General features: G+C 48.4%; 1 protein-coding gene and 1 long non-coding RNA gene across 2 annotated transcripts; both read left to right on the top strand.

Moving 5' to 3' along the window:
• Positions 1–5,392: 5,392 nt before the first annotated feature.
• LOC308594135 lies at positions 5,393–9,737 on the top strand. Its single transcript, XR_014011355.1, has 2 exons — positions 5,393–5,755; positions 9,485–9,737. It is a non-coding gene; the product is annotated as an uncharacterized lncRNA (long non-coding RNA).
• Positions 9,738–15,659: 5,922 nt separating this feature from the next.
• LOC308594355 (uncharacterized protein) lies at positions 15,660–22,685 on the top strand. The gene is made up of 3 exons (XM_081207481.1): positions 15,660–15,781; positions 19,471–19,690; positions 22,406–22,685. The coding sequence occupies exons 2-3, from the start codon at positions 19,482–19,484 to the stop codon at positions 22,644–22,646; spliced, it is 450 nt and encodes a 149-aa protein (XP_081063607.1). The 5' UTR covers positions 15,660–15,781; positions 19,471–19,481; the 3' UTR covers positions 22,647–22,685.
• Positions 22,686–24,952: the final 2,267 nt, after the last annotated feature.

The raw sequence follows: 24,952 nt of genomic DNA on the forward strand, positions 1-24,952 counted from the left end.
TATTCGGAAATCGAAGTCAGCAAAGAACTCCGCCCAACGTATCTGCCTCTGGTTCAGGAACTTCGCCGTGCGCCAGTGCTCCAGATTCTTGTGGTCCGTGCAGACCTGCACCGTGTGCTTGGCGCCGATCAGGAAGTGCCTCCATGCTTTGAATGCTGCATGAATGGCAAGCAACTCCCTGTCCCAGATGGTGTAGTTCTGCTCCGACTTGCTGAGCTTTCTGGAGTAGAACGCTCCCTGTCTCCAGACCCCCTGTGGGTCCCTCTGCAGCAGGACAGCTCCCACTGCTCTATCGGACGCGTCTGTCTCTACCCGCATCGGTCTGCTGGGGTCGATATGCAGCAGTTGCTCTTCCGACGCGAAGAGACGCTTGAGTGCCTGAAAGGACTGCTCTGCCTGCTCCGTCCAGATGAATTTCTTTTTCTTGGAGCTTAGCGTGTCCGTAATAGCCGCCGTCTGCATCGCGAACCCTTTGATAAACTTGCGATAGAAGTTGGCGAAGCCGACAAACCGCTGGACCTCCTTCCGGTTGCGCGGGCTCTTCCAATCCAACACCGTTCGCACCTTGGCGCTGTCCATGGCTAGCCCCTTGTCCGACAACTTGTAACCCAAGAAATCCACCTCCGTCGTGTCGAACTGGCACTTCTCCAGTTTGGCGTACAGCCTATGCTGCTGCAACCTCTCCAGCACCTCCCGAACGTCTTGGTCATGCGCTTGCTGCGACTCGGAGAATATCAGGATGTCATCCAGAAAGCAGACGCACTTCTTGTAGAGGAGTCCCGCCAACACATGATGCATGAAAGCTTGAAAACAGTGAGAACCGTTTTGCAATCCAAACGGCATCACTCTGTACTCGTAGGTGCCCAGAGGCGTGAACATGGCTGTCTTCCACTCATCGCCCTCCCTCATGCGGATGAGATTGTACGCCCCTCGCAGGTCCAACTTGGTAAACACGCGTCCCTTGCGCACCGTCGCCAGTAGGTCGTCAATCCTGGGCATGGGGAAATCAGAGGGCTTGGTCATCTTGTTCAAGAGGCGAAAATCCACCACCAGCCTCTTTTGGGGCGTGTCCTTCTTCTTCACAAAGAAAACAGGACTGCCCCCTACTGCCCTGGACTCCCGGATGAAACCGCGCTCCAAATTGTGATCTATGAACTGTTTGAGTTCCTGTAGTTCATCCTCAGACATGGAATACAGCCTCCCCTTCGGTAGCGTCGCCCCTGGTAGGAGGTCAATCTTGCAGTCATATTGCCTGTGCGGTGGTAACTTGTCTGCCTCCTTCTCGCAGAAGACCTCCAGAAAGTCTGCGTATTTGTGGGGGACTGCTTGCAACGTTCCCAACTGCAGTTGTGATTCCTCCTCCTCTCCCTCCTGTCCGGGCAGGATGCAGTGTTCTGCGCAGTAAGAGGAGCCGAAGATCAGCTGTCGCTGGTACCAAGCCAGTGTCGGACTGTGCCTGTCCAGCCAACTCATGCCCAACACAATGGGTGTGTCCGACAGTCGTGTGACGTTAAAACTGATGACTTCCCTGTGGTTGCCAAGGCGCATCACCATTGGCGGCGTTTGCTTCACCACCTGCCCCCCCAGCAACTCTCTGCCATCCACTGTGACGACTTGCAGGGGCAGAGTGGCCGGCAATAGCTGTATAGCGTGCTGCTCCACAAAATCCTGTGCTATAAAGTCTGCGTTGCTTCCAGAATCCACAGAAAGCGGGACTTCGATAGTGACGCCATCGGGCAGCTGGAGAGATGCTGTGAGTTGCACTACTGGTTTGGGTGGGAGGGGGTCTGTGGGTTGCAAGATCGCTGGGGACTGCTTCAGTGATGCGTCTGGCTGGGCCCCAGTGCCTCTGTCTCCAGCCAGACATCGTCATTTCCCTGCTGGTGTTCGCTGTGTTGCGTGGCCGCTTTCACCGTTGCGGAGGCTGCAGTGTGCTTGGAGCTCCTCTGGGGACACTCTTTCGCCAAGTGTTGAGAGCTGTCGCATATATAACACTTCCTGGTCCCTCTAGGAGGTTTAGTCTTGACTGCCGCCGGTGCAGGGGCTCTGGTAGCTGACTGAGCCCTGGCTCCTCCCACCTCCATAGGTTCCACTCCCCCTCCTGGCGGAGGTGTAGATTGCGCACGCGTAGCGTCCCTGGGAACGAAAGAGAAACTTCTCGCTGCTTCGCGCCCTCCACGTCCTTCGTCTCTGCACCACGGACGTTCTTCCAGCCTCACCCCCACAGTCAGCGCCCTTTGGACCACCTCCTGCGTGCTCCGGGGCCTCTCCCTCCTCGCAATTTCGTCTTTAACAGCACTGCTTAATCCCTCCCAGAAGAGGTCTCTGACTGGGGGCGAATCCCGGTCCCATTCCAAGGCACTGACCAGCGCAAAAAAGCGGGCGTGATACTGGCGTACGCTCGCCCTTCCTTGTTTCAGTCCATGAATCTCCCGTCGGGCAAGATCCACGTCAATGGTAGATAAAAAGCACGCATCCATCGCTTTGATAAAGGCATCTGCATTCTGAAGCGCCGGATCTTTATCCCTCCACAAATTGCGTAGCCACGCTTTAGCATCCCCATGCAAATGGGATAGTATAAACCCCACTTTCTCTTCCTCATCCCTAAAGTCTTTCGCCAGCAGTTGCAGTGCGCACATTACGTCTGCTCGAAAATTGGGGTACTGTTGTAAATTCCCATCGAAGTGAGCCACAAGCCCTCCTGCTCTCCGTGCCAACCCAACCCCCTCCGGTCTGGGTCCTGGCTGCCCATGCTTAACCAATGCTTCAAACCTGGCGTGGAGATCTCTGTAGGCGGCTGCCGCATCCTCCTCCCTTTTCTTGGATGCCTGTACCTCCGCGTTCAATTGGGTCACTGCCTGTTGCAGCGCTAAAATTTTCTCTGCTTCCGTCATCTCTGCCAACCGTTGTGAGCTCGCTCCCAAACACCAAGTTCCTCCTCTCGCTGCTTCTGCCTCCGCTGCGAGGTATCAGGTGTCCGAAGCTTAAAAGAGACGGGTCTTACTGTCAGGGCTGCCACTCAGTCCCAGCTCACATAGGACCACGTTAGCCAGCGTTCAGGTTAAAAGAGTCTTTATTGGATTACAGCTTCCATTTCCAAACTGCAATATGCAGCCCTACTTCTTCTAGGTCAGACCGGCGAAGACCCGTCTGAGTCTCCGCCTCTAGCACACCAGCTTAATACCCTAGCCTTGCTCCACCTCCTGCGCCTTTCCCTCCGTCTCTGGGTCCTTCTGCCCCCCGGGGTCTCCTTTTTCCTACTCTCTTCTGACGCGGACCCCCCTGACCCTTCCGCCTCCTTGCGGCGGGCTTTGGGACCTGGTTCACTCTCTGGGCTGCTTACTGCGCCAGCTTCCGCTACATTTGAACTTGGCGCGCGCGCCCAACTCTCAACCTTCCTCTTGATCGTTTCGTCGCTCCCCGAGGTGGGCGTAACTACTCCTGACTCATGCCCTCCCTCCTTCTGAAAGCCTCCGGAACCCGATATCTGGTCCCCTTTCTCCCCGCTGTTCCCGTCTGGGTACGTGGGTCCCGATCTCCAACTGCTGCTCTCTGATTCCTCTCTGGACCCTTCTTCCTGGGGTGTCCCCCTGCTTTCCCCCCTTGCTCTGACTGCTGGCGCTCCCTTCTGGGAATCCTCGGACTCACTGGATAAGCTCGGCGATCTCGGTTCGTCATCCCCACTCATCTTTCCTTCGTATTCCTCCCCCTCGCTCTCTGTCTCCTCCCTTCTCTGCGTCTCTGCTTCTGAACCCCTGACAAATATCCACAAAGTCTCCTGCAGACATTAGTCAAAACAAGTCCAGGTATGTATTTTAGGATAATGTTTTGTGAAGTATTCTCTACATTTCCCCCATGCTTTTTGAAACTCTTGTCTAGTGTGGTCTCTAATTGCCTCTGTTAATCTAGCCAGTTCAATATACTCTAACAGTTTGTCTTGCCATTCCTTTTTTGTTGGCACAGTTTCTTTTTTCAGTTTTTAGCAATTAGGATCCTTGCTGCTCCTGTGGCATAGAGGAATATTTTCTTATCTTCTCTTGCTATACCTATGCCTGTTAGCCCTAGTAGAAAAACGTCTGTATTTTTCATAAAGTTAAACTTAAACATTTTTTTTAAGCTTAGAACTGTGTGGTTTTTGATCAGATTTTGAGCATCGTTTTTACTCCATCTCCCTCTCTCTGCAGTCTCCTCTGCCTCTCATGTTCCTCTCCGAATCTCTCCAAACAACTGTCTTCAAACAGAAGCCCATACCCACCAACATTCCTCCAATGAAAATGGGGACATCTTGGAGAAGGCAGGGTCCAAAAGGAAAGCAGAACAGTACGATGGGCACCAGCTTGGCTGCAGGAGTTGCCAGAAGGAGGCGTACAAGGCGCCACTCAGGGACTCTGGATTTGTGTGGTGACTACTCCTGAGACTCTTCTTCTCCTGAAGATATCCTGGGTGATTGCTGTGGGATGTGAAACACAAGAGCAGTCAAGTACAACATTCCTAGAGAGAACATGTTTACACATGGGGAGGAATGTTTGTCCAGCCATGGAAGGAATGTTCGTTTCCTTCTGGGCTGGGGCAGACTTTCTCTGCATGTGACTAGAGGTGGGCGTGGCCTCACCTGTGCAGGTAACGACAAAAGCACAGGGCAGGACAGTCACCTCTCTCTTTTTGACTACATGCATTGAAGAAGCAACATCTGCTTAGCCAAAGATGCTCTCTTGGCCAAGAGAGGACAAAGGGACTGTCTCCTTATGAGATAGTTTCCAAGTGTATGTTACTTTTCTAAGATAAGTCTGCCTTCTGGGATCCGATTGTGAACAGAATGTGAGTAAACTCATTTTATACTTTTATAGAAGACTGTGTTGTGTCTTATCTTTTATGAGGGAATAAGGGGAAAATACCAGAACAGTTATTATAGAGGCTTTAGCGAGCCTGAGCAAACGCATCCGCTGTGAGTTTAAAAAAGGGGAATGTTACTCTGCTAAATTGTGAGCTTGTTAACACGAGTTGGAAAGGCTATAATCAGACAATATATCCTTCTCCTGCATCCCTGAACATCCCACAATTGCCCTGAGCGAAGCCTCCAGAGGGCCACCATTGAGGCTCCCGCCTGGGTGTGCCAAACTGGGTCTTTGACCAGAGTAAAATAAAGCTTCGTTTCCGCCCTTTGCAAAGCAAAGGAGGTTTAGGGTCAGAGTTTTGCTTCTCCTAGCAAAACACCCCCTGACACGAACACTTTCAGAGAAAGAAAAAAGATTTAGGGGATTGTCCTGCATCACAGGCCGAGCCAGGGACGTTCTTCCTGAGTCCAAACCAAACCTGTCTTTTTAAGGACAGAAGTGGAGATGCGTTGCCCATGATGCAATTCCTCCAGTTTATGACATCAGAGGCAGACTCCCCACCCAATGCAGTCATGTTTCAAGGGGAAGGTTCACAGAACAGGCAGCCCCTGCCAGGGAATCCTGGGTGCGGCTGATGCTCAGCTTGGCTTGTTTACGCCAAATCTGGTCTGATTGCGGGGTCTTTTCTGCTCTATGAAGCCCGGAAGGTGGAGAGGGGTGCAAATGCTCAACTATCCTCTGCTCAAAGCAACCCAGTGCATCATCTCTGTGGGAGTCACCCAGAACCTGCTCTGGCACCCTTAAAATAAAGGCAACAAAACCTAAGGAAAGGAGGGGGTGATGAAGGAGTGGGCATGAGGCCAACTTGGCGGTGCAGGAGTTAAGGAAGGCACAGAGAAGATGCCCGGTTTCTGAAGGAGGTAAGCCCTGGGTTCTAGGCAGGTCCACAGATCCTAACTGCAAATATTTTAGAGCAAGCTGCAGCTAGCAGGCGGAGAGTCAAAAGCACTCTGCACATGTTTAGATGCCCTCTTTGTATTTGTTGTTGTTGTTTAGTTGTTTAGTCGTGTCCGACTCTTCGTGGCCTCATGGACCAGAGCACGCCAGGCACTCCTGTCTTCCACTGCCACCCGCAGTTTGGTCAAACTCATGCTGGTAGCTTCCAGAACACTGTCCCACCATCTAGTCCTCTGTCGTCCCCTTCTCCTTGTGCCCTCCATCTTTCCCAACATCAGGGTCTTTTCCAGGGAGTCTTCTCTTCTCATGAGGTGGCCAAAATATTGGAGCCTCAGCTTCACAATCTGTCCTTCCTGTGAGCACTCAGGGCTGATTTCCTTCAGAATGGATCAGTTTGATCTTCTTGCAGTCCATGGGACTCTCAAGAGTCTCCTCCAGCACCAGAATTCAAAGGCATCAATTCTTCGGCGATCAGCCTTCTTTATGGTCCAGCTCTCACTTCCATATACCACTACTGGGGAAACCAGAGCTTTAGATGCTCTCTTACTAATTTATTTCGCAAAATTTATATGCCGCTTAGTTGTAAATAAAAATAAAATAAAAACCTTAAAGCGGTTTACAAAAAAAAAAGATAAAAGAATAAGACAGGTTTGGTGCGATGGGTTAGTGCTGTTAACCAGAAGGTTGGTGGTTTAAGCCTATGAGAAGTAAAACACTGGTTCCTAAGATTTAAAATCCCAGGACCTTTTAAAATAAATTCTGGGTAAAATTGGTGAAACAGCAATATGTTATTGAGAATATACACTTCCCAGTGGGTGGCCCGAAAAAGCAGGCACACCCAATTTAATCAAAACATGAATATTTATTCCCTGTCTCCGAGCGCAATTAATAAGAGCAACATTTATTCTGAAAAGGCAATCAAAAAGCAACTTGAATTATTCCTCTCAGAGCCCAATCTGGGACAGCTCTGAGCAGGTTTCCTGCATTTCAGGGGGCTGGACTAGATGACTCTTGGGGTCCCATCCAACTCTACAACCCTATGAATAAAACTATCAATAAGAAAAATTGACAGCAATAATCTAAAACAGTCGAAAAGGTGAAATATCATCAGACTAGAAATAGATCACAACTCACAGCACCAACTTTCTTAACTTCTGGGTAGGCTGGTTTAAACAAAAGGGCTTTTTGCAGGTGCTGAAATGAGTACAGCCAAGACACCTGCCTGATTTCGATAGGCAGGGAGTTCCTGTGGGAATGTTGTGTAAAGTAGGAGAGGATACATTGATTAAATGTTATCTTTCCTCACTCACGCTAGTGAGTCATGTAGCAGAGCAGATTCCCCTCAATATAGCCGGAAGCTAGCTTGCAGGTTCTTTTGAATCTCTTTAGTTAAGCAATCCAGTCTGGCTTGCCCAGGTTGGATTATTCCTGGTAAATCCCCTTTTGATTCTTATATTCTTGTAAAGAAGCTGGTAAAATGCGGTCTTGACTATGCTACCACTCAGTGGATTTGTAACTGGCTGACTGACCAAACCCAAAGGGTGCTCATCAATGGTTCCTCTTCATCCTGGAGAAGAGTGACTAGTGGGGTGCCACAGGGTTCTGTCTTGGGCCCGGTCTTATTCAACATCTTTATCAACGACTTGGATGATGGACTCAAGGGCATCCTGATCAAATTTGCAGATGACACTAAACTGGGAGGGGTGGCTAACACCCCAGAGGACAGGAACACACTTCAAAACGACCTTGACAGATTAGAAAACTGGGCCAAAACAAACAAGATGAATTTTAACAGGGAGAAATGTAAAGTATTGCACTTGGGCAAAAAAAATGAGAGGCACAAATACAAGATGGGTGACACCTGGCTTGAGAGCAGTACATGTGAAAAGGATCTAGGAGTCTTGGTTGACCACAAACTTGACATGAGCCAACAGTGTGATGCGGCAGCTAAAAAAGCCAATGCAATTCTGGGCTGCATCAATAGGACTATAGCATCTAGATCAAGGGAAGTAATAGTGCCACTGTATTCTACTCTGGTCAGACCTCACCTGGAGTACTGTGTCCAGTTCTGGGCATCACAGTTCAAGAAGGACACTGACAAACTGGAACGTGTCCAGAGGAGGGCAACCAAAATGGTCAAAGGCCTGGAAACGATGCCTTATGAGGAACGGCTAAGGGAGCTGGGCATGTTTAGCCTGGAGAAGAGGAGGTTAAGGGGTGATATGATAGCCATGTTCAAATATATAAAAGGATGTCACATAGAGGAGGGAGAAAGGTTGTTTTCTGCTGCTCCAGAGAAGCGGACACGGAGCAATGGATCCAAACTACAAGAAAGAAGATTCCACCTAAACATTAGGAAGAACTTCCTGACAGTAAGAGCTGTTCGACAGTGGAATTTGCTGCCAAGGAGTGTGGTGGAGTCTCCTCCTTTGGAGGTCTTTAAGCAGAGGCTTGACATCCATATGTCAGGAGTGCTCTGATGGTGTTTCCTACTTGGCAGGGGGTTGGACTCGATGGCCCTTGTGGTCTCTTCCAACTCTAGGATTCTATGATCCCTCTCAAAAGAATAAAGACACAGCAGTCTTTCTTTGAAAGTAACAAGAAGTTTCCTTATATTTAGTTCACAGTATGATCCCTGAAGGCAGGCTTTGGCTTGCACAGTGGCACCTTGGGTTAATAATAATAATAATAATAATAATAATAATAATAATAATAATAATAATAATTTATTTATACCCCACCCTTCTGGCTGGGTTTCCCCGGCTACTCTGGGTGGCTTCCAACTGAATATTAAAAACAATACAGCATCACAGACGCTTCAGGTTACAGACGCTTCAGGTTACAGACTCCACTAACCCAGAAATAGGACCTCGGGTTAAGAACTTTGCTTCAGGATGAGAACAGAAATCACGCGGTGGCAGCAGCAGGAGGCCCCATTAGCTAAAGTGGTACCTCAGGTTAAGAACAGCTTCAGGTTAAGAACAGACCTCCAGAACGAATTAAGTTCTTAACCCAAGGTACCACTGTATTCAGCTTGAAGTGTGGGGATTTGGGAGCAGGTGGCAGGATGCTATGTGCACGCCAGGAAGGAAATGATGAGAATTCTGCCCCGATATGGGCTGAAAACTGCAACTTGTGCATGCATCCTGCAAGGGCTGGGTGAGGGTCCAAAGCTCTCCGAGGCAGACTGGTGGGCAGTGTGATTGTGATAGGAATTTTGAGGTCTTAGACATATGTTAAATGTTCATAAGTGTACCAACCAAGCACAGGAAGGCCGACCTGAAACCATTTTGATTCCCAAACTGAGCAAATGTTTTCTCTGCAAGGTCAAAGTGGGAAACCTCCCCATTGTCTCTTTCCTCACAAATCCTGTCTTAAAGACACATTTAAGATATGAATAGGGCGTGAGCCTGACTCTGTGAGGTTGGTGAGCCAAAAGGGAAGAAATAGAGCTTCCACATCCAGGGGCAGTCTACCCCTGAATACCAGGAGTGCGTGTGTGTTGGGACATACCATTTTCTCCTTCGCCGCAGGCACCAAGATTTCTTGAGCCAGCCCTGACTGCTGTGATCCAGGGGTCTTTCTTCCCAGACTCCTGGTCTTCCTGCTCCTCCTGCGGTGTTATGCCCAGAGCCTGAGGCGCCATCGCAGGCTTCTCACTCCAGCCTCCTCCCTGATCTCTCCACCTCCAGGGACGCCCCGACACCTTGAGAGAAGCTGCCCCCTGCCGCCTTCCCTGCCATGGACCTATTTGCCCGCTTTGAGGAGTTCCTGGACATCGTGGTGTGCTTGGGGTTCCTCTACTTCCTCTCCTACAGCTCCCTCTTCCTCTTCTACTTCCTCCTCCTCGTGCCTTTGGCCTTCATCTTTGAGGGAGAGGAGACATTGAGAGCAGCAACCTCCTTCCTGCAATCTCCAGCTCAATAAAGGGTGAATTTGAATACATGGCTCTTTGGGAAATGTGAGTTGCCGAGTCTGTAGTGCTGTCTGTCTAAAGCCGTCCAGCGGAGGCTGCTCCATGAGGGTGAATGGGGAAGGGTCTGGGGGCTGGCAGGTTAAGTTTGGTGGGCCAGGGAAATAGCCTGGTCCCATCTGTCTTATTGCTTTATTATTCATTTCATTAAAAAAAATGCTTGATTGCAAATATATGTACAACTAAAAGTTTTCTCCACCAGTGAGCGCCATCATTATTACAAGTATAAAAGCTAAAGTTAAAGGGACCCCTGACCATTAGGTCCAGTCGTGGCCGACTCTGGGGTTGCGGCGCTCATTTCACTTTATTGGCCAAGGGAGCCGGCGTACAGCTTCTGGATCATGTGGCCAGCATGACTAAGCCGCTTCTGGCGAACCAGAGCAGAGCATGGAAACGCCGTTTACCTTCCCGCTGGAGTGGTACCTATTTATCTACTTGCACTTTGAGGTACTTTTGAACTGCTAGGTTGGCAGGAGAAGGGACCGAGCAACAGGAGCTCACTCCATCGCGGGGACCTTTTGATCGGCAAGCCCTAGGCTCAGTGGTTTAACCCACAGCACCACCCGCGTCCCTAATTACAAGTATACATTCTATAAAATCTTAAATGAACCAGGCGTTTGCTTATACCGGTGAGACTGAGCGACCGTGTGCCTCAATATTTGTATAAGAAACGAAATTGTGCCACGCAGCCAAATAGCACTCATTTGAACTCTTCACTTCAGATACTTTTAGTTTATGAGAGACCTTTTCAAGGAGCGAAATCTGGCAAACGCTGAAGTACAAGCAGTCCAGATTACTGAGATTGAAAGTTTTCCAGGATTTGGTAATGGAGCCCTCTTCAGAGGCGAGAGAGAAGTTCTTCATTTTTCAGGTCCTTAGGAATATAAGCAGAAAAACCTGCTGGACCAAGCCAAGGACCCTTCTAGGCCAGTATCCTGTTCTCACAGTGGCCAAATACCCCGAAGAACTTAGGAATCCAGATAGACTGATTTGGACCTGGAGGTTCCATTAAAAGAGTCTTGCTGTTGGAACAGGCCAAGGGCCCATCTAAGTCCAGCATCCTCCCTCTTACAACAGCTGCCCAGGTGCCTGTGGGAAACAGGTAAGCAGGGTCCAAAAACAAGAGGCTTCTTCTCTCCTGTGGTTTCCAGCAATTGGTATCTGGAAGCATTTGCTGCTGTGGAGGCAGAAGATAGTCCTCTTGGCTAGCAGACATCAATAGACTTCTCCATGAATTTGTCCAAGATTCTTTTAAAGCCATCTATGTTCGCAGCCATCATTGGCTCCTGTGTCTGTGTTACTGAAGGGGAAGGAAAAGAAGCTCTTCGGCCCCTTAGTGCTTTATTATTATTACAAAAAAAATTATTAACAATTTCAACATAACAAAATTTCAAAACATATCATCTTCATTATTTCCCACCTCCCCAACGAACCCTCGCCTCACAAGACTTCTCTCAGCTCCTCTCTCTGATTTCTCAACACATTTTGTTCTCTGCATACTGTAAAATTGTATAAATCCTTATATTATCTGTCTACTATATTAGGTAAAGGTAAAGGGACCGCTGACCATTAGGTCCAGTCGTTGCCAACTCTGGTTACGGCGCTCATCTCGCTTTATTGGCCGAGGGAGCCGGCGTACAGCTTCCGGATCATGTGGCCAGCATGACTAAGCTGCTTCTGGGGAACCAGAGCAGTGCACGGAAACGGCGTTTACCTTCCTGACGGAGCGGTACCTATTTATCTACTTGCACTTTGACGTGCTTTCGAACTGCTAGGTTGGCAGGAGCAGGGACCGAGAAATGGGAGCTCACCCCGTCGCGGGGATTCGAACCGCCGACCTTCTGATCGGCAAGCCGTAGGCTCTCTGGTTTAGACCACAGTGTCACCAAAAGGTGGGGTATGAATAAATATATAATATACAGTATATAATAGTAGGAGAAGTGTCTGTGGGTTTTGTGAGCTGCTTGCGAAGGATCCATGGGCAGGTTTTTTTAAAATGAGCAATGCATCTGCTGATCCAAAATGCAAACAGGCAGAATGTGTGGTCCCTGTGCAAAGGAGTGGGAGACCAGCAGACAACCCACTTTCCATATGTAAGAGGGGCATTTGCTAGTTTCCCATTCCAATGCACCAAACGGATTTGGAAAATGTGGGATTTCAGGACCTTTCGCCTAGTGATACAGATGAAACACCCCTGGAAAATAGCTTGCGTTTGCTTGAACCTTGCAAAACTGGTTTCTCCCAAGTCTGATCATGGGGGGAAGAAAATGTACCTGGTGCCCAAGACAGAGTGAATCCATTTTTACAGAAGCTTGACAGCTCTAATTAAGGATTTGTGGGGTTTGGTGGGTTTTTTTTGCTCTTTGTGCTTTCCCCCCTTATGGACACAAGATGGCAACAGAGCTGCATGCGTCTTCCACATTTCAGCCCAGTTCAACGTATCCTTCTAACCATCTGAAGGTGGCACTAGACACATTGCTGGTGTTTTGCAGAAGGAATTGAACTGTATATATGAACTTCAGATCTGTGCAATTAAAGTGGATTCAAGCAAATTACCGCCCAGTCAGTCTGACATCAATACCAGGGAAGATTCTGGAGCAGATCATTAAGCAAACAGTCTGTGAGCACCTAGAAAGGAATGCTGTGATCACCAATAGTCAGCATGGATTTCTGAAAAATAAGTCATGTCAGACTAACCTGATCTCGTTTTTTGACAGAATTACAAGCCTGGTAGATGAAGGGAACGCAGTGGATGTAGCCTACCTTGATTTCAGCAAGGCATTTGACAAGGTGCCCCATGATATTCTTGTAAAGAAGCTGGTAAAATGCAGTCTTGACTATGCTACCACTCAGTGGATTTGTAACTGGCTGACTGACCGAACCCAAAGGGTGCTCATCAATGGTTCCTCTTCATCCTGGAGAAGAGTGACTAGTGGGGTGCCACAGGGTTCTGTCTTGGGCCCGGTCTTATTCAACATCTTTATCAACGACTTGGATGATGGACTCAAGGGCATCCTGATCAAATTTGCAGATGACACCAAACTGGGAGGGGTGGCAAACACCCCAGAGGACAGGATCACACTTCAAAACGACCTTGACAGATTAGAGAACTGGGCCAAAACAAACAAGATGAACTTTAACAGGGAGAAATGTAAAGTATTGCACTTGGGCAAAAAATAATAATGAGAGGCACAAATACAAGATGGGTGACACCTGGCTTGAGAGCAGTACATGTGAAAAGGATCTAGGAGTCTTGGTTGACCACAAACTTGACATGAGCCAACAGTGTGACGCGGCAGCTAAAAAAGCCAATGCAATTCTGGGCTGCATCAATAGGAGTATAGCATCTAGATCAAGGGAAGTAATAGTGCCACTGTATTCTGCTCTGGTCAGACCTCACCTGGAGTACTGTGTCCAGTTCTGGGCACCACAATTCAAGAAGGACACTGACAAACTGGAACGTGTCCAGAGGAGGGCAACCAAAATGGTCAAAGGCCTGGAAACGATGCCTTATGAGGAACGGCTAAGGGAGCTGGGCATGTTTAGCCTGGAGAAGAGGAGGTTAAGGGGTGATATGATAGCCATGTTCAAATATATAAAAGGATGTCACATAGAGGAGGGAGAAAGGTTGTTTTCTGCTGCTCCAGAGAAGCGGACACGGAGCAATGGATCCAAACTACAAGAAAGAAGATTCCACCTAAACATTAGGAAGAACTTCCTGACAGTAAGAGCTGTTCGACAGTGGAATTTGCTGCCAAGGAGTGTGTTGGAGTCTCCTACTTTGGAGGTCTTTAAGCAGAGGCTTGACAACCATATGTCAGGAGTGCTCTGATGGTGTTTCCTGCTTGGCAGGGGGTTGGACTCGATGGCCCTTGTGGTCTCTTCCAACTCTATGATTCTATGAAATCCACTTTTTATTTACCTGCTTCGAAAAAGCAGACTTGTAGTTTGGAAAGTGATAGATCAATGTATTGATGTCACGGACTGGTTAGACACAGGGGGTGGGCGTGGGCATAGACACCAGCTAGGGAACCCCCAAGAGAAGAAGGCTCAGAGCCAGGGGATTGGTGGTGGGATGACAATGGTCAGAGGGAGAAGAGGGAGCAGAATGGGAAGTGGAGGTGTCGGAAGCTGAAGAGGCAACAAGGTTTAGTGAGCAGGAAGAGGCTGTGGCAGAGAGCAGTCCAGAACCAGGGGCAGAAGCAGAGGCTAAAGAGGAGGGGGGCCAAGACGCAAAGTGGAGGCAGGCTGCTGAGGGTTGCAATATGTCCTCTTTTTCCAGGACTCGTCCTCTTTTAGAGGATTAAAATTTCTCTCCGGGCGGATTTATAAAATTTGGCAAAATGTCCTGGTTGTTTTGTTTTGTTTTGTTTACAGTAACCCAAGAAAAATTGTCTAGTGCATTAGACTCAGATCTAAGGCACCCGGCTAAGCTAGTCTGCAGCAGAGAATCACAGCAGAGCAACATCTGAAAGCATCTCCATCCTGTAAAAATCCCTTCTCTTGTGGCTGAAGTCAAAGGATGCTGGCTCAGTTACAAGATCTTCGAGGAGGAGTCTCAGAGGGCAAGAGTTAACACCCCCCCTGCCCTTAAAGAGAGCCCATATGTACATGTTAAACAGTTTAATAAATTGTTCTGTGCACACTTATTTTCACCAAGGTACTTTCATGTGGCAAGTGAAGGAGCAATATGTATTATTATTATTTTGTTGTTGAAAGTTAAGAACATTGCTACCAGCAATACATCACAGCTTCTATAGCCTACATATAGCAGGGGTATTTAAAATGAGAGTCGTCATCCATAGTTAAAAGTAGAAGTCGGCAAATGTGTCCTCTTTTTTGCTCTTCAAAATATGGCAGCCCTATGAGCTGAAGAAGCCAGGGGGTCTTCCCCCTCCTGCGGCGACCAGCTCCACTCCCCACTGGTCTCCCAGAACCCAAAGAGGTATGAAGAGGGCGGAGCAAAGATGGACAAGATAAAGGAGCCTCAGATTGTTTGGGAAGGGACTGGGGTAAGATCTGATGGGAAGTGTTGCTGCGCTAACTAATCTTGAGCTGTTTTGTTTCTTTGAATAAAGTCATCTTCACTGACACCTTGTGAATTATTGTTGACTGGGGACTCAGCTACATTAGTAAAGAAATGACGATCTGAATGCGCTATAAACATGCAACACCAGATGGCACAAGTGAGCAGGAAATTTTTATACACAATTCCTGATAGGTTCCCCCCTCTTTTGTTATAACGATCTAATTTCTGACTTATTTATAGTGGGGTCCCCCCCCGTGTGTAGATCAACCCCTGATTCCAACCCCCACCTTGACAATTGAAAAGTGTGGGATGAAGGAATGGTTATCCGTGAAATGTGTCAACAGATCGCAAGCCAACAAGGAGGAATGCTTGTTGTTATATAACACCTCCATAAACACATCAGGAAGAAGGCTAAATAAAGACGAAACGTAGTCTAATATCAGTGTTAGCTTGTGCAAGCTTCCTGGGTTTTGTGGAAATGTGATAAAGTTTTGCTGTGGATTTCAATCAGTTTTCAGTCTATCAGTGTTTTAATTTTTAAAAAGTTTTCCATTATTGTTGATTTTTCTTACTATGGATAATTGTACATTATTTTCTCCTCTTTTTTTTGGGGGGGGGGGGGTAAACCGCTGCAAGGTTTCGTTTTAGTTTTTACAATCCAGCAGCACATAGATGGTATACAGACAAATAAATAAGTATGTTTGCTTGATTTTCTGCAAGCCGCACTGAAAGGCCAGAGGAGCTGCGGTCAGACCAAAAAGTGACCACGCTTGCCTTTTATGCAGATGAGCCTAGCTGGTTCTGTTTGTGACCTCAGTGGGATGGATTGCTGAGGGGAGCAGCCAGGCAGCAGCCCAGCGGTCAGAAGGGGAGCGTGGTTGGGGGTTGGTGGGGTGGGGGAAAGAGATCAGGGGCACAGGAACATCTTTAGTGCCGGAAATAATGTGAGTGTCCAGCTGAATGGCCAAAATCTGCACGGACTGGGAGGTGAGCCTTGGAGGTGATGAGGAGCCATCCTTCTGAAGTCCTTCTTTGAAACACGGAGCCTACAGGTGGGCAGGATCATAGAATCATTGCAGAGTTGGAAGGGACCTTGAGGGTCATCTAGTCCAAACCCGCTGCAATCTCAGGAATCTCAGCTAAAGCACCCCTGACAGATGGCCACTCAACCTCTGCTTAGAAACCTCCAAGGAAGGAGAGTCCATAACTCCCCAAAGGGAGTCTATTCCACTGTTGAGCAGCTCTTACCGTCAGAAAGTTATTCCTGGTGTTTAGTTAGAATCGCCTTTCTTATAACTTGAATTGGTTCAGATCCTGCCCTCTGGAGCAGAGCAAAACAAGCTTGCTCCATCTTCCATGTGATGACCCTTTAGATATTTGAAGATGGCTATCATATCTCCCAAGGACGTGGGTCGTGCTGTGGGTTAAACCACAGAGCCTAGGACTTGCCGATCAGAAGGTCGGCGGTTCGAATCCCCACGACAGGGTGAGCTCCCGTTGCTCGGTCCCTGCTCCTGCCTACCTAGCAGTTCGAAAGCACATCAAAGTACAAGTAGATAAATTCAGGAGACATCTTAAGGCAGCCCTGTTCAGGGAAGTTTTTAACGTGTGATATTTTATTGTATTTTTGGTTTTGATGGAAGCCGCCCAGAGTGGCTGGGGAGGCCCATCCAGATGGGCGGGGTATAAATAATAAATTATTATTATTATTATTATTATTATTATTATTATTATTATTATTATTATTATTATTATTATTATTATTGGTACCGCTCCAGCGGGAAGGTAAACGGCGTTTCTGTGTGCCGCTCTGGTTCGCCAGAAGCGGCTTAGTCATGCTGGCCACATGACCCGGAAGCTGTATGCCGGCTCCCTCGGCCAATAAAGTGAGATGAGCGCCGCAACCCCAGAGTCAGCCATGACTTGACCTAATGGTCAGGGGTCCCTTTAACTTTAACTTTACCTTTATCAGTCTCCTCTTCTCCAGCCTAAACGTGCCCAACTCCTTCAACCATTCCTCATAAGGCTTAGTTTCCAGACCCTTGATCTTATTGGTTGCCCTCCTCTGCACACGTTCCAGCTTGTCAATATCCTCAAATTGTGGTGCCCAGAACTGGACACAGTATTCCAGGCGGCGTCTGAGCAAGGCAGAAAATAGTGGTATTATTCCTTCCATTGATCTGGACACTAGACTTCTGTTGATGCAGCCTAGAATATCAGTAGCTTTTTTTGCTGCTGCACCACCCTGTTGACTCATGTTAAGCTTGTGGTCCACCAAGACCCCTAGATCCTTTTCACACATGCTACTACTGTAGTAAGCCAGGTGTTCCCCATCTTATATTTGTACAGCTGGTTCTTGCTACCTAAGTGCAGAACCTAACACAACAATTAACACAAGAAAATCCTTAGCAGGGGTAGGATCTGACTCAATATTCAGTGGCAGTCATTGTTGGCAAAAGAGAGGCTGATCCCAAACTCTCAACAAAAACTAAGCATGCAACTTAATCCATGAGCTAGTGAAGACTAAGTTAGCTTGGCAGGAAAACTGGCGCTGGTATGGTAAATTTTGACGTGCATGTAGGAGCTTATCCTGACAGCCTCCCTAGGCCTTGCCCCAGGTAAAGGTAAAGGGACCCCTGACCATTAGGTCCAGTCGTGGCCGACTCTGGGGTTGCAGCGCTCATCTCGCTTTATTGACCAAGGGAGCCAGCATACAGCTTCTGGGTCATGTGGCCAGCATGACTAAGCCACTTCTGGCAAACCAGAGCGGCACACAGAAACGCTGTTTACCTTCCAGCCACTGCGGTACCTATTAATCTACTTGCACTTTGATGTGCTTTTGAACTGCTAAGTTGGCAGGAGCAGGGACCGAGCAACGGAAACCCCCCCATCGTGGGGATTCGAACCACCGACCTTCTGATCGGCAAGTCCTAGGCTCTGTGGTTTAACCCACAGCGCCACCTGCGTCCCAAAGGAGAGTTTAAAAATGCTGACCCAAATCCCGCCCCCTGCTGCAAAGAGCCCATGGCCCAATAGCTGATTTATCAGGGTTAGCATCACTGCAACTTTATGCAGCGTGTCTGAGAGTAAGTTCCATTAAACTCACCAGTCTCAGCTTCTGCCTGCCTAGGGTCCACTTGGAAAACACATTGAGCTTTCCCCAAGGATCTTCAGCCAGCTAAAATGCACACTCTAAGCTGCTAGCGTGAAGCGGGGACCCCATCAAAGGAAAGGGAAGATGTATCCAGCCTCTGATTCCCTCCCTGCTAATCTTTGTATCCATGCCTGATGACCAATACCTTTGGGGGAGTTGTTGATCACACATGAACAATACATTTACCCCCCCCCCCAAGAATCCTGGGAACTGTAGTTTGTGAAGGGTGCTAGAAACCCAAACCCTCAAACTACAGATGTGACCTCTGGTTCCCTATGGCTCAAATGCATGGCTTGCAACTACCAGGATTATTGTGGGCCCGATTCTGTGGAATGTCCTCCAGGCTGAGATCAGCTCTTCCTGGTTGAATGTTGGGTGTTTGATGAGGACTAGTTTTTAGTTCAGCAGACATTTCGAGGACATTATTTTATTTTTATTTGCATAACTTAAGCTTTCACCTGTGTTTTGGGTTCCTTTAAAACATCATTATTAGTTGACTGATGAATTGCTTTTATTGATTGTTCTGCAAACCACTTTGTGACCATTTATGGTGAAAATGAAAAGCAGTCCAGCAAATAATAAATGATAATAATGCTAATCATCTGCCACAACTTAAAGCCTCAACACCACCTCCTTCACCTGTAAAGGGTGTCCAGCAATTGCCCTATAGATGACATCGTCACTCCTTCTTTCGAAAGGGCTGTGCTCCCAGGGGTGGAAGGATCAGTTCATTTTGGTTCTCTCAGTTTTTCAATTTTACATGCAGCTCTCCACATTCCTGCAGCAACCTGAGATCTTTTTTTAATCCTCTTGAAAATTCTTCAGCATTCTATTGCCAATTTCTCCAGATAAACACATTTTTGTATGCAATTTTGGCTACGGTACATACTTCCCCAAGCAATTTCTCCCAGCGGAATGCAATTTTGTACAGTACAGTGGTACCTCGGGTTACATATGCTTCAGGTTACATATGCGTCAGCTTACAGACTCCGCTAACCCAGAAATAGTACCTCGGGTTAAGAACTTTGCTTCAGGATGAGAACAGAAATCGTGCTCTGGCGGCGCGGCAGCAGCAGGAGGCCCCATTAGTTAAGTGGTGCTTCAGGTTAAGAACAGTTTCAGGTTAAGAACGGACCTCCGGAACGAATTAAGTACTTAACCCGAGGTACCACTTACTTTCCTGAATATATTCATTTTCATGCACACTTTTACCTAATGCGTGGTGTGTGTTTTTTCCCCAAATGTTGGATAACTGCCTTGCAAAATTCAGATAAATGCGAACTTGAGCGGATGGCTGTGTTCTGCTTCCAATCTTGTTTCAGAAAGTGCAAATTTGATTGATCAGCCTTTAAATGCAAACACAGTTGAATCTGCCCCCTGCCACATCACTTGCGCTTAACCTTCAGAGCACCACTGGCATGCAGGGAGTTGGGTCCCTTCCCACTTTACAGTTCGATGATAGTCCTGACCTGATGGCCCCTCATTGGCTCCCTCTCTCATTCCTGCTTCTGCTTCCATGCAGGTAACACCACGATGCTTCTGCAGCCTCTTTCCAACCCTCCACACGCCCAGGGAGCGGGCGATGCCGTCCTCCAAGCAGGCTCCTTCCCCAAACTTGAGCGGCTCCTGAACGTTCTCTTGCTCCTGGCGGCTCTCCACTTCCTCATCCAGACGGCCATTTATTTCTCCTGCCTCTTCCTGATCCTGCCCATGGGGTTTGTCGTCTCCAACGTCATCTCTGGGTAAGTTGGAAGGGGAAGAGGGAGGGGAGCATCTTGCCAAATGCAAGGAGATTCTTTTAAGAACTTTCTGGTGGCAAGAGTTGTTGGGCAGTGGGACAGACGAGTTGGAAGGGATGCCCAGGGTCATCTAGTCCAACCCCAGCTATACAGGATTCTCAGCTAAAGAGCCCCAGACAGATGGTCATTCAACCTCCAAGGAAGGAGAGTCCACCACCTTCTGAGCTCGTCTGTCCCACTGCCCAACAACTCTTGCCACCAGAAAGTTCTTCCTAATGTTCAGTCGGAATCTGCAATCTTGTAATTTGAATCAAGTGTTTTGGGGCCTCCCCTCTGGAGCAGCAGAAAACTAGCTCGCTCCATCCTTCATGTGGCAGTCCTTCTGATATTTGAAGACCGCTCACAGATCTCCTCTCACTCTCTGTGGGAATGTTCAGGGAGGCAGGAGAGGATATATTGTTTAATAATATCCTTCATAACTTGCGTTAGCAAGTCCCTTTACTTAGCAGAGTGCATTCCCCTTTTAAACACACAGCGGTTTGCTTGTTGCAAGCTTGTTTAAGCTTCTCAATATAGCACTCCTGGTAATCCCCTTTTCTCTCCCTTTAAAGAATAGACACGACACAATATTGTGTAAAGTATTATAAAAGAAGTTTACTCACACATTTAGTTCACAGATGGACCCCTGAAGGCAAACTTAGTTACAGATATAGACATACATGTGAGTCAATCCCATATGGAGATAGTTTCTTTGTTGGCTGAAAGCTGAAAGCCAACAGAGCATCTCTAGCTAAAAAGAGCTGTTGCTTGTCCTTTTCGTTACCTGGACAGGTAAGGTCATGCCCACCTCTAGTCACATGCAAGAGGAAGTATGTCCCAATCAGGAGGAAACAGGAAGTTTTCTACTGACTGGAGCAAGCATCCCTCTGCAAGTCCACTCTAGGAAAACAAGGAGTGTTGTACTTGGCTGCTATCTATGTATCACATCCCACATCCTCTTCTCCAGGCTAAACATACCCAACTCCTGTGATCATTCCTCCAAAGGCTTGGTTTCTAGACCTTTGATCATCTTGGTCTCCCTCCTCTGCACACCTTCCAGCCTGTCAACATCCTTGTTAAATTGTGGTGCCCAGAACTTGACCCAGTAGAAAGCAGACTTAGAGCAAAGTCCATTCCCCAGAGCTTAACTGATGAGTGGATTGCATTAGATCACCTCTAGTTTCCTTTCTGCTCCCTCTTCCCCTGTTAGCTGGTACATCCACATTAGGCACAACCTGGAAGCTCGCATGTCCCTGCCAGTTTATTTCATTTTTGTTGCATTTTCATTTTCATTTACAAACTTGCACTCTTCGATATGCCTTAGAGACCTGCCTTGTGTAGGGATGTGAACAGATGCTGGGAGAAGATTTATTTATTTGCTATTATCCTTCCTTCTTCTCGTTTGTGAGTTCAGCAGAGTGCCATTCCTTTGCAGCTTAAAAGGAAGCTCAGATAGGCTAGTCCTAGCCTTTTAGTTTAAGTAATCCAGGATTCTTTAAGGCAGATTGGATTCTCCTGGTGTTCCCCCCCCCTTTTCCTCCTCTTAAAACCACAACCACACAGTCTTGTAAAAGGTAAAACAATAACATTCACTCACTCAGAGTTTCTGCTGCAGAATAACAGATACAACAGCTTTGTTCCGGCAGGCTTAAAATGGTAATTCAGTTACAAAGACATGCTTAGGTCTAGCTTAAGATGGAGTTTCTGAGCTGTAGCTCAGACTTAGCAGTTGCTCTCACATTTCTACCTTGGTGATGACAGGAAGAGTAAGAGAAGGGAAGGAAAATATACCCTCCCTGTGTCAAGGCACAGTGGGAGTGCTCTCACAAAGTTCTCTCTAGCAAACTTACAGGAAAACTCTGTGAACTTCAGCGTCTATCATGTGCCTATCTAGCAAATGCGCATTGTTGGTTTGACTGCATTTTAAATATCCTGCACCTTGAAAAGGTAAAGTTAAAGGGACCCCTGACCATTAGGTCCAGTCATAGCCGACTCTGGGGTTGCAGCGCTCATCTCACTTTATTGGCCGGGGGGCTGGGGTACAGCTTCCAGGTCATGTGGCCAGCATGACTAAGCCGCTTCTGGCGAACCAGAGCAGCGCATAGAAACGCCGTTTACCTTCCTGCCAGAGTGGTACCTATTTATCTACTTGCACTTTGATGTGCTTTGGAACTGCTAGCTTGGCAAGAGCAGGGACCGAGCAACGGGAGCTCACCCCGTCGTGGGGATTCGAACTGCCGACCTTCTGATCAGCAAGCCCTAGGCTCTGTGGTTTAACCCACAGCACCACCCACGTCCCTACAAAAGACATGCTTAGGTCTAGTTTAAGATGGAGTTTCTGAGCTGTAGCTCAGACTTAGCAGTTGCTCTCACATTTCTGCCTTGGTGATGACATGAAGAGTAAGAGAAGAGGATGTGCTCAGGAAGGGAAGGACAATATACCCTCACTGTGTCAGGGCACAGTGGGAGTGTCTCTGAAAAAGTTCTCTCTAGCTAACTTACAGGAAAACTCTGTGAGCTTTGGCGTCTATCATGTGCCTATCTAGCAAAAGCGCCTTGTTGGTTTGACTGCATTTTAAATACCCCACACCTTGAACCACTCTCTTATTTCAGAGTGGGTCTCTTTTGCTTCCAGCCACTTTGCAAATAGTCCCGCTTGCTTCTCCCTTCTGTCCTCAGGGCAAACACCATAATGGGCGCTGCATCTTCCGAGAACCTGAGGACGGGGCATGCCTTGTGCCAGGGGGCCGCAGGGGAGAGAGCCCCGCAGACGTCCTTCCACCTTTACGTCCAGGGGATCGAGGATCTGGTGATGTCCTTGGCGGTCGCTTACTTCCTGGTCCGTGTTGGGCTGATCTTCTGCAACCTCGTCTTCATCCTGCCCTTGATCTTCTTCCTCAGTGAAAGGAGCTGCTCTTGAGAGGAGCAACCACGAATAAAGGGAGAGCTTGGAAACATTGGTCCTGTGTAGAGCTGCTCTTTGGCAGGTGGGCCGGGCTGTTGTGCTGGGAATGGAGAGGCTCAGGTCCATGGGCCAGATGCTGTTGTTTAGGCTTTTAGTCGTGTCTGACTCTTCGTGACCCCCTGGACCAGAGCACGCCAGGCACTCCTGTCTTCCACTGCCTCCCGCAGTTTGGTCAAACTGTTGTCTTTGTCCATGGAGTTTTCTTGGCCGGGATACTGGAGTGGCTTGCCGGTTCCTGCTCCAGGTGGATCACGTTTGGTCTAAACTCTCCACTATGACCTGTCCATCTTGGGTGGCCCTGCATGGAATAGCTCATAGCTTCTCTAAGTTATTCAAGCCCCTTTCGCCACAGCAAGGCAGTGATCCATGGAGGGGATGGGTCAGATGAGGCCCCCCCCCAAACCTTTGCACCTGGCCCATGGGACTCTCTAAAGGCCACACCCTCTTGCCAGTCCTTCACCATGCCCCCCTTGAGTGAATTTTCCTGTCTGGAACTGTCTAAGAGCCCTCTGGCAGTAAATCACACTGTTCAAAGTTGGTGTTAACTTACGGTTACAAGATTTTTTTCCAGTGAATCTGGGGACACCTTTTTTTTTTTTTTTAACAGAGTAGCAACAGGGAGTCAGTATAGTGGTACCTTGGGTTAAGAACTTAATTCGTTCCGGAGGTCCGTTCTTAACCTGAAACTGTTCTTAATCTAAAGCACCGCTTTAGCTAATGGGGCCTCCTGCTGCTGCTGTGCCGCTGCTGCACAATTTCTGTTCTCAACCTAAAGTTCTTAACCTGAGGTACTATTTCTGGGTTAGCGGAGTCGGTAACCTGAAGCATCTGTAACCTGAGGTACCACTGTAGTGCGGATGGTGAGGCAAAAGACCCTGGGCCCAAGCACACATGCATTTTGTATAAAGGTGCAAAGCCCTTCTTTCACACCCTGTGAAACATAAATGCGCAGAGTTTATAAAAAACTGGGCACTGCCTGTCCATGACTCCTGAGCCTCCCCCAATCTCCTGCCCCCTTCCTCCTTTGTTTTAACTGATCAGGGGAGGATCAGGAGCCATGGGTGGGTGGCTATTGCCAAGTTTTTAAAAAACGCTGCGCATTTATGTTTCACAGGGTGTGAAAGAAAGGCTTTGCACCTTGCCTGACAGAGAAACCATGTGCCCTGCACCCCCCTGGGCAGCGCCTGCCCGCCAGTGACTCCCGAGCCTTCCCCGATCTGTCAAAACAAAAAGGGAAGGGGGCAGGAGATCTGTACCACCGGATGTCCCTGGTTCCCCTTTGGCAGTGGCGGCGGGAGTGAGCAGCTCCTGAAGCCAGCCAGAGCCAATTGCGCTACCAGGCTGGCTCCGGGCTGCTGAGGCTGCCACTGCCATGTTTCCTGGGGACAGATTTGCAAATCTGGGGACTGTCTCCAGGAACCGGGGACATCTGGTAACCTTAAGTTAACTCTTTACAGGGGTACCTCGGGTTACAGATGCTTCAGGTTACAGACGCTTCAGGTTACAGACTCCGCTAACCCAGAAATAATACCTTGGGTTAAGAACTTTGCTTCAGGATGAGAACAGAAATCACGTGGTGGTGGCAGCAGGAGGCCCCATTAGCTAAAGTGGTGCTTCAGTTTAAGAACAGTTTCAGGTTAAGAACGGACCTCCAGAACGAATTAAGTTCTTAACCCAAGGTACCACTGTATTAGCAAAAAACAGGATCTCTGCAGACTTGGTTGAGTGTCAGGCCTAATGAGCGCAGCCGTTCATCCCCAGCAGGTCTTGTCCCACGAACCTGAAAGTCCTCGCCTGCCAACAGCTGCCTAGGTCTCCTATTCTCCAGAGCTTTCCCCAAGCATTCAGAGACTGCGCCTGTGTACACCCTACCCCTGCTCTTCCTGTTTCAGCCCTCTTCTGGTCCTGGGGGACAAGCGGAGAGGGGAGCTTTTCTCGGCAGGAGGGGGTGACACCCGTGACTCTGCACCATCTCTGCCTCTTGGCCTCCCTCCTCTCCTGGCCTGCTTCATTTTCTGCCTCTGAGTCTGGGCTGCTCTCTGCCACAGACTCTCCCAGCTCACTAAGCCCTGTTACCTCCTCAGCTTCTGACGCCTCCTCACCCCAGTCTTCTCCCTCTGACCGACCTCTCATCGTCCCACCACCAACCTCCAGGTTCTGAGCCTTCTTCCCTCGGGGGTTCCTCAGCTGGTGCCTCCCACTGCTCCTCTGCATTCAGCCAGTCCATGACAGTTTCTATATTCCTCTGTTCATCTTGCCCA

Source organism: Podarcis bocagei (genome assembly GCF_964188305.1).
Source record: "Podarcis bocagei genome assembly, chromosome: 9".
In the NCBI taxonomy this organism is placed as follows: Eukaryota; Metazoa; Chordata; class Lepidosauria; order Squamata; family Lacertidae; genus Podarcis; species Podarcis bocagei.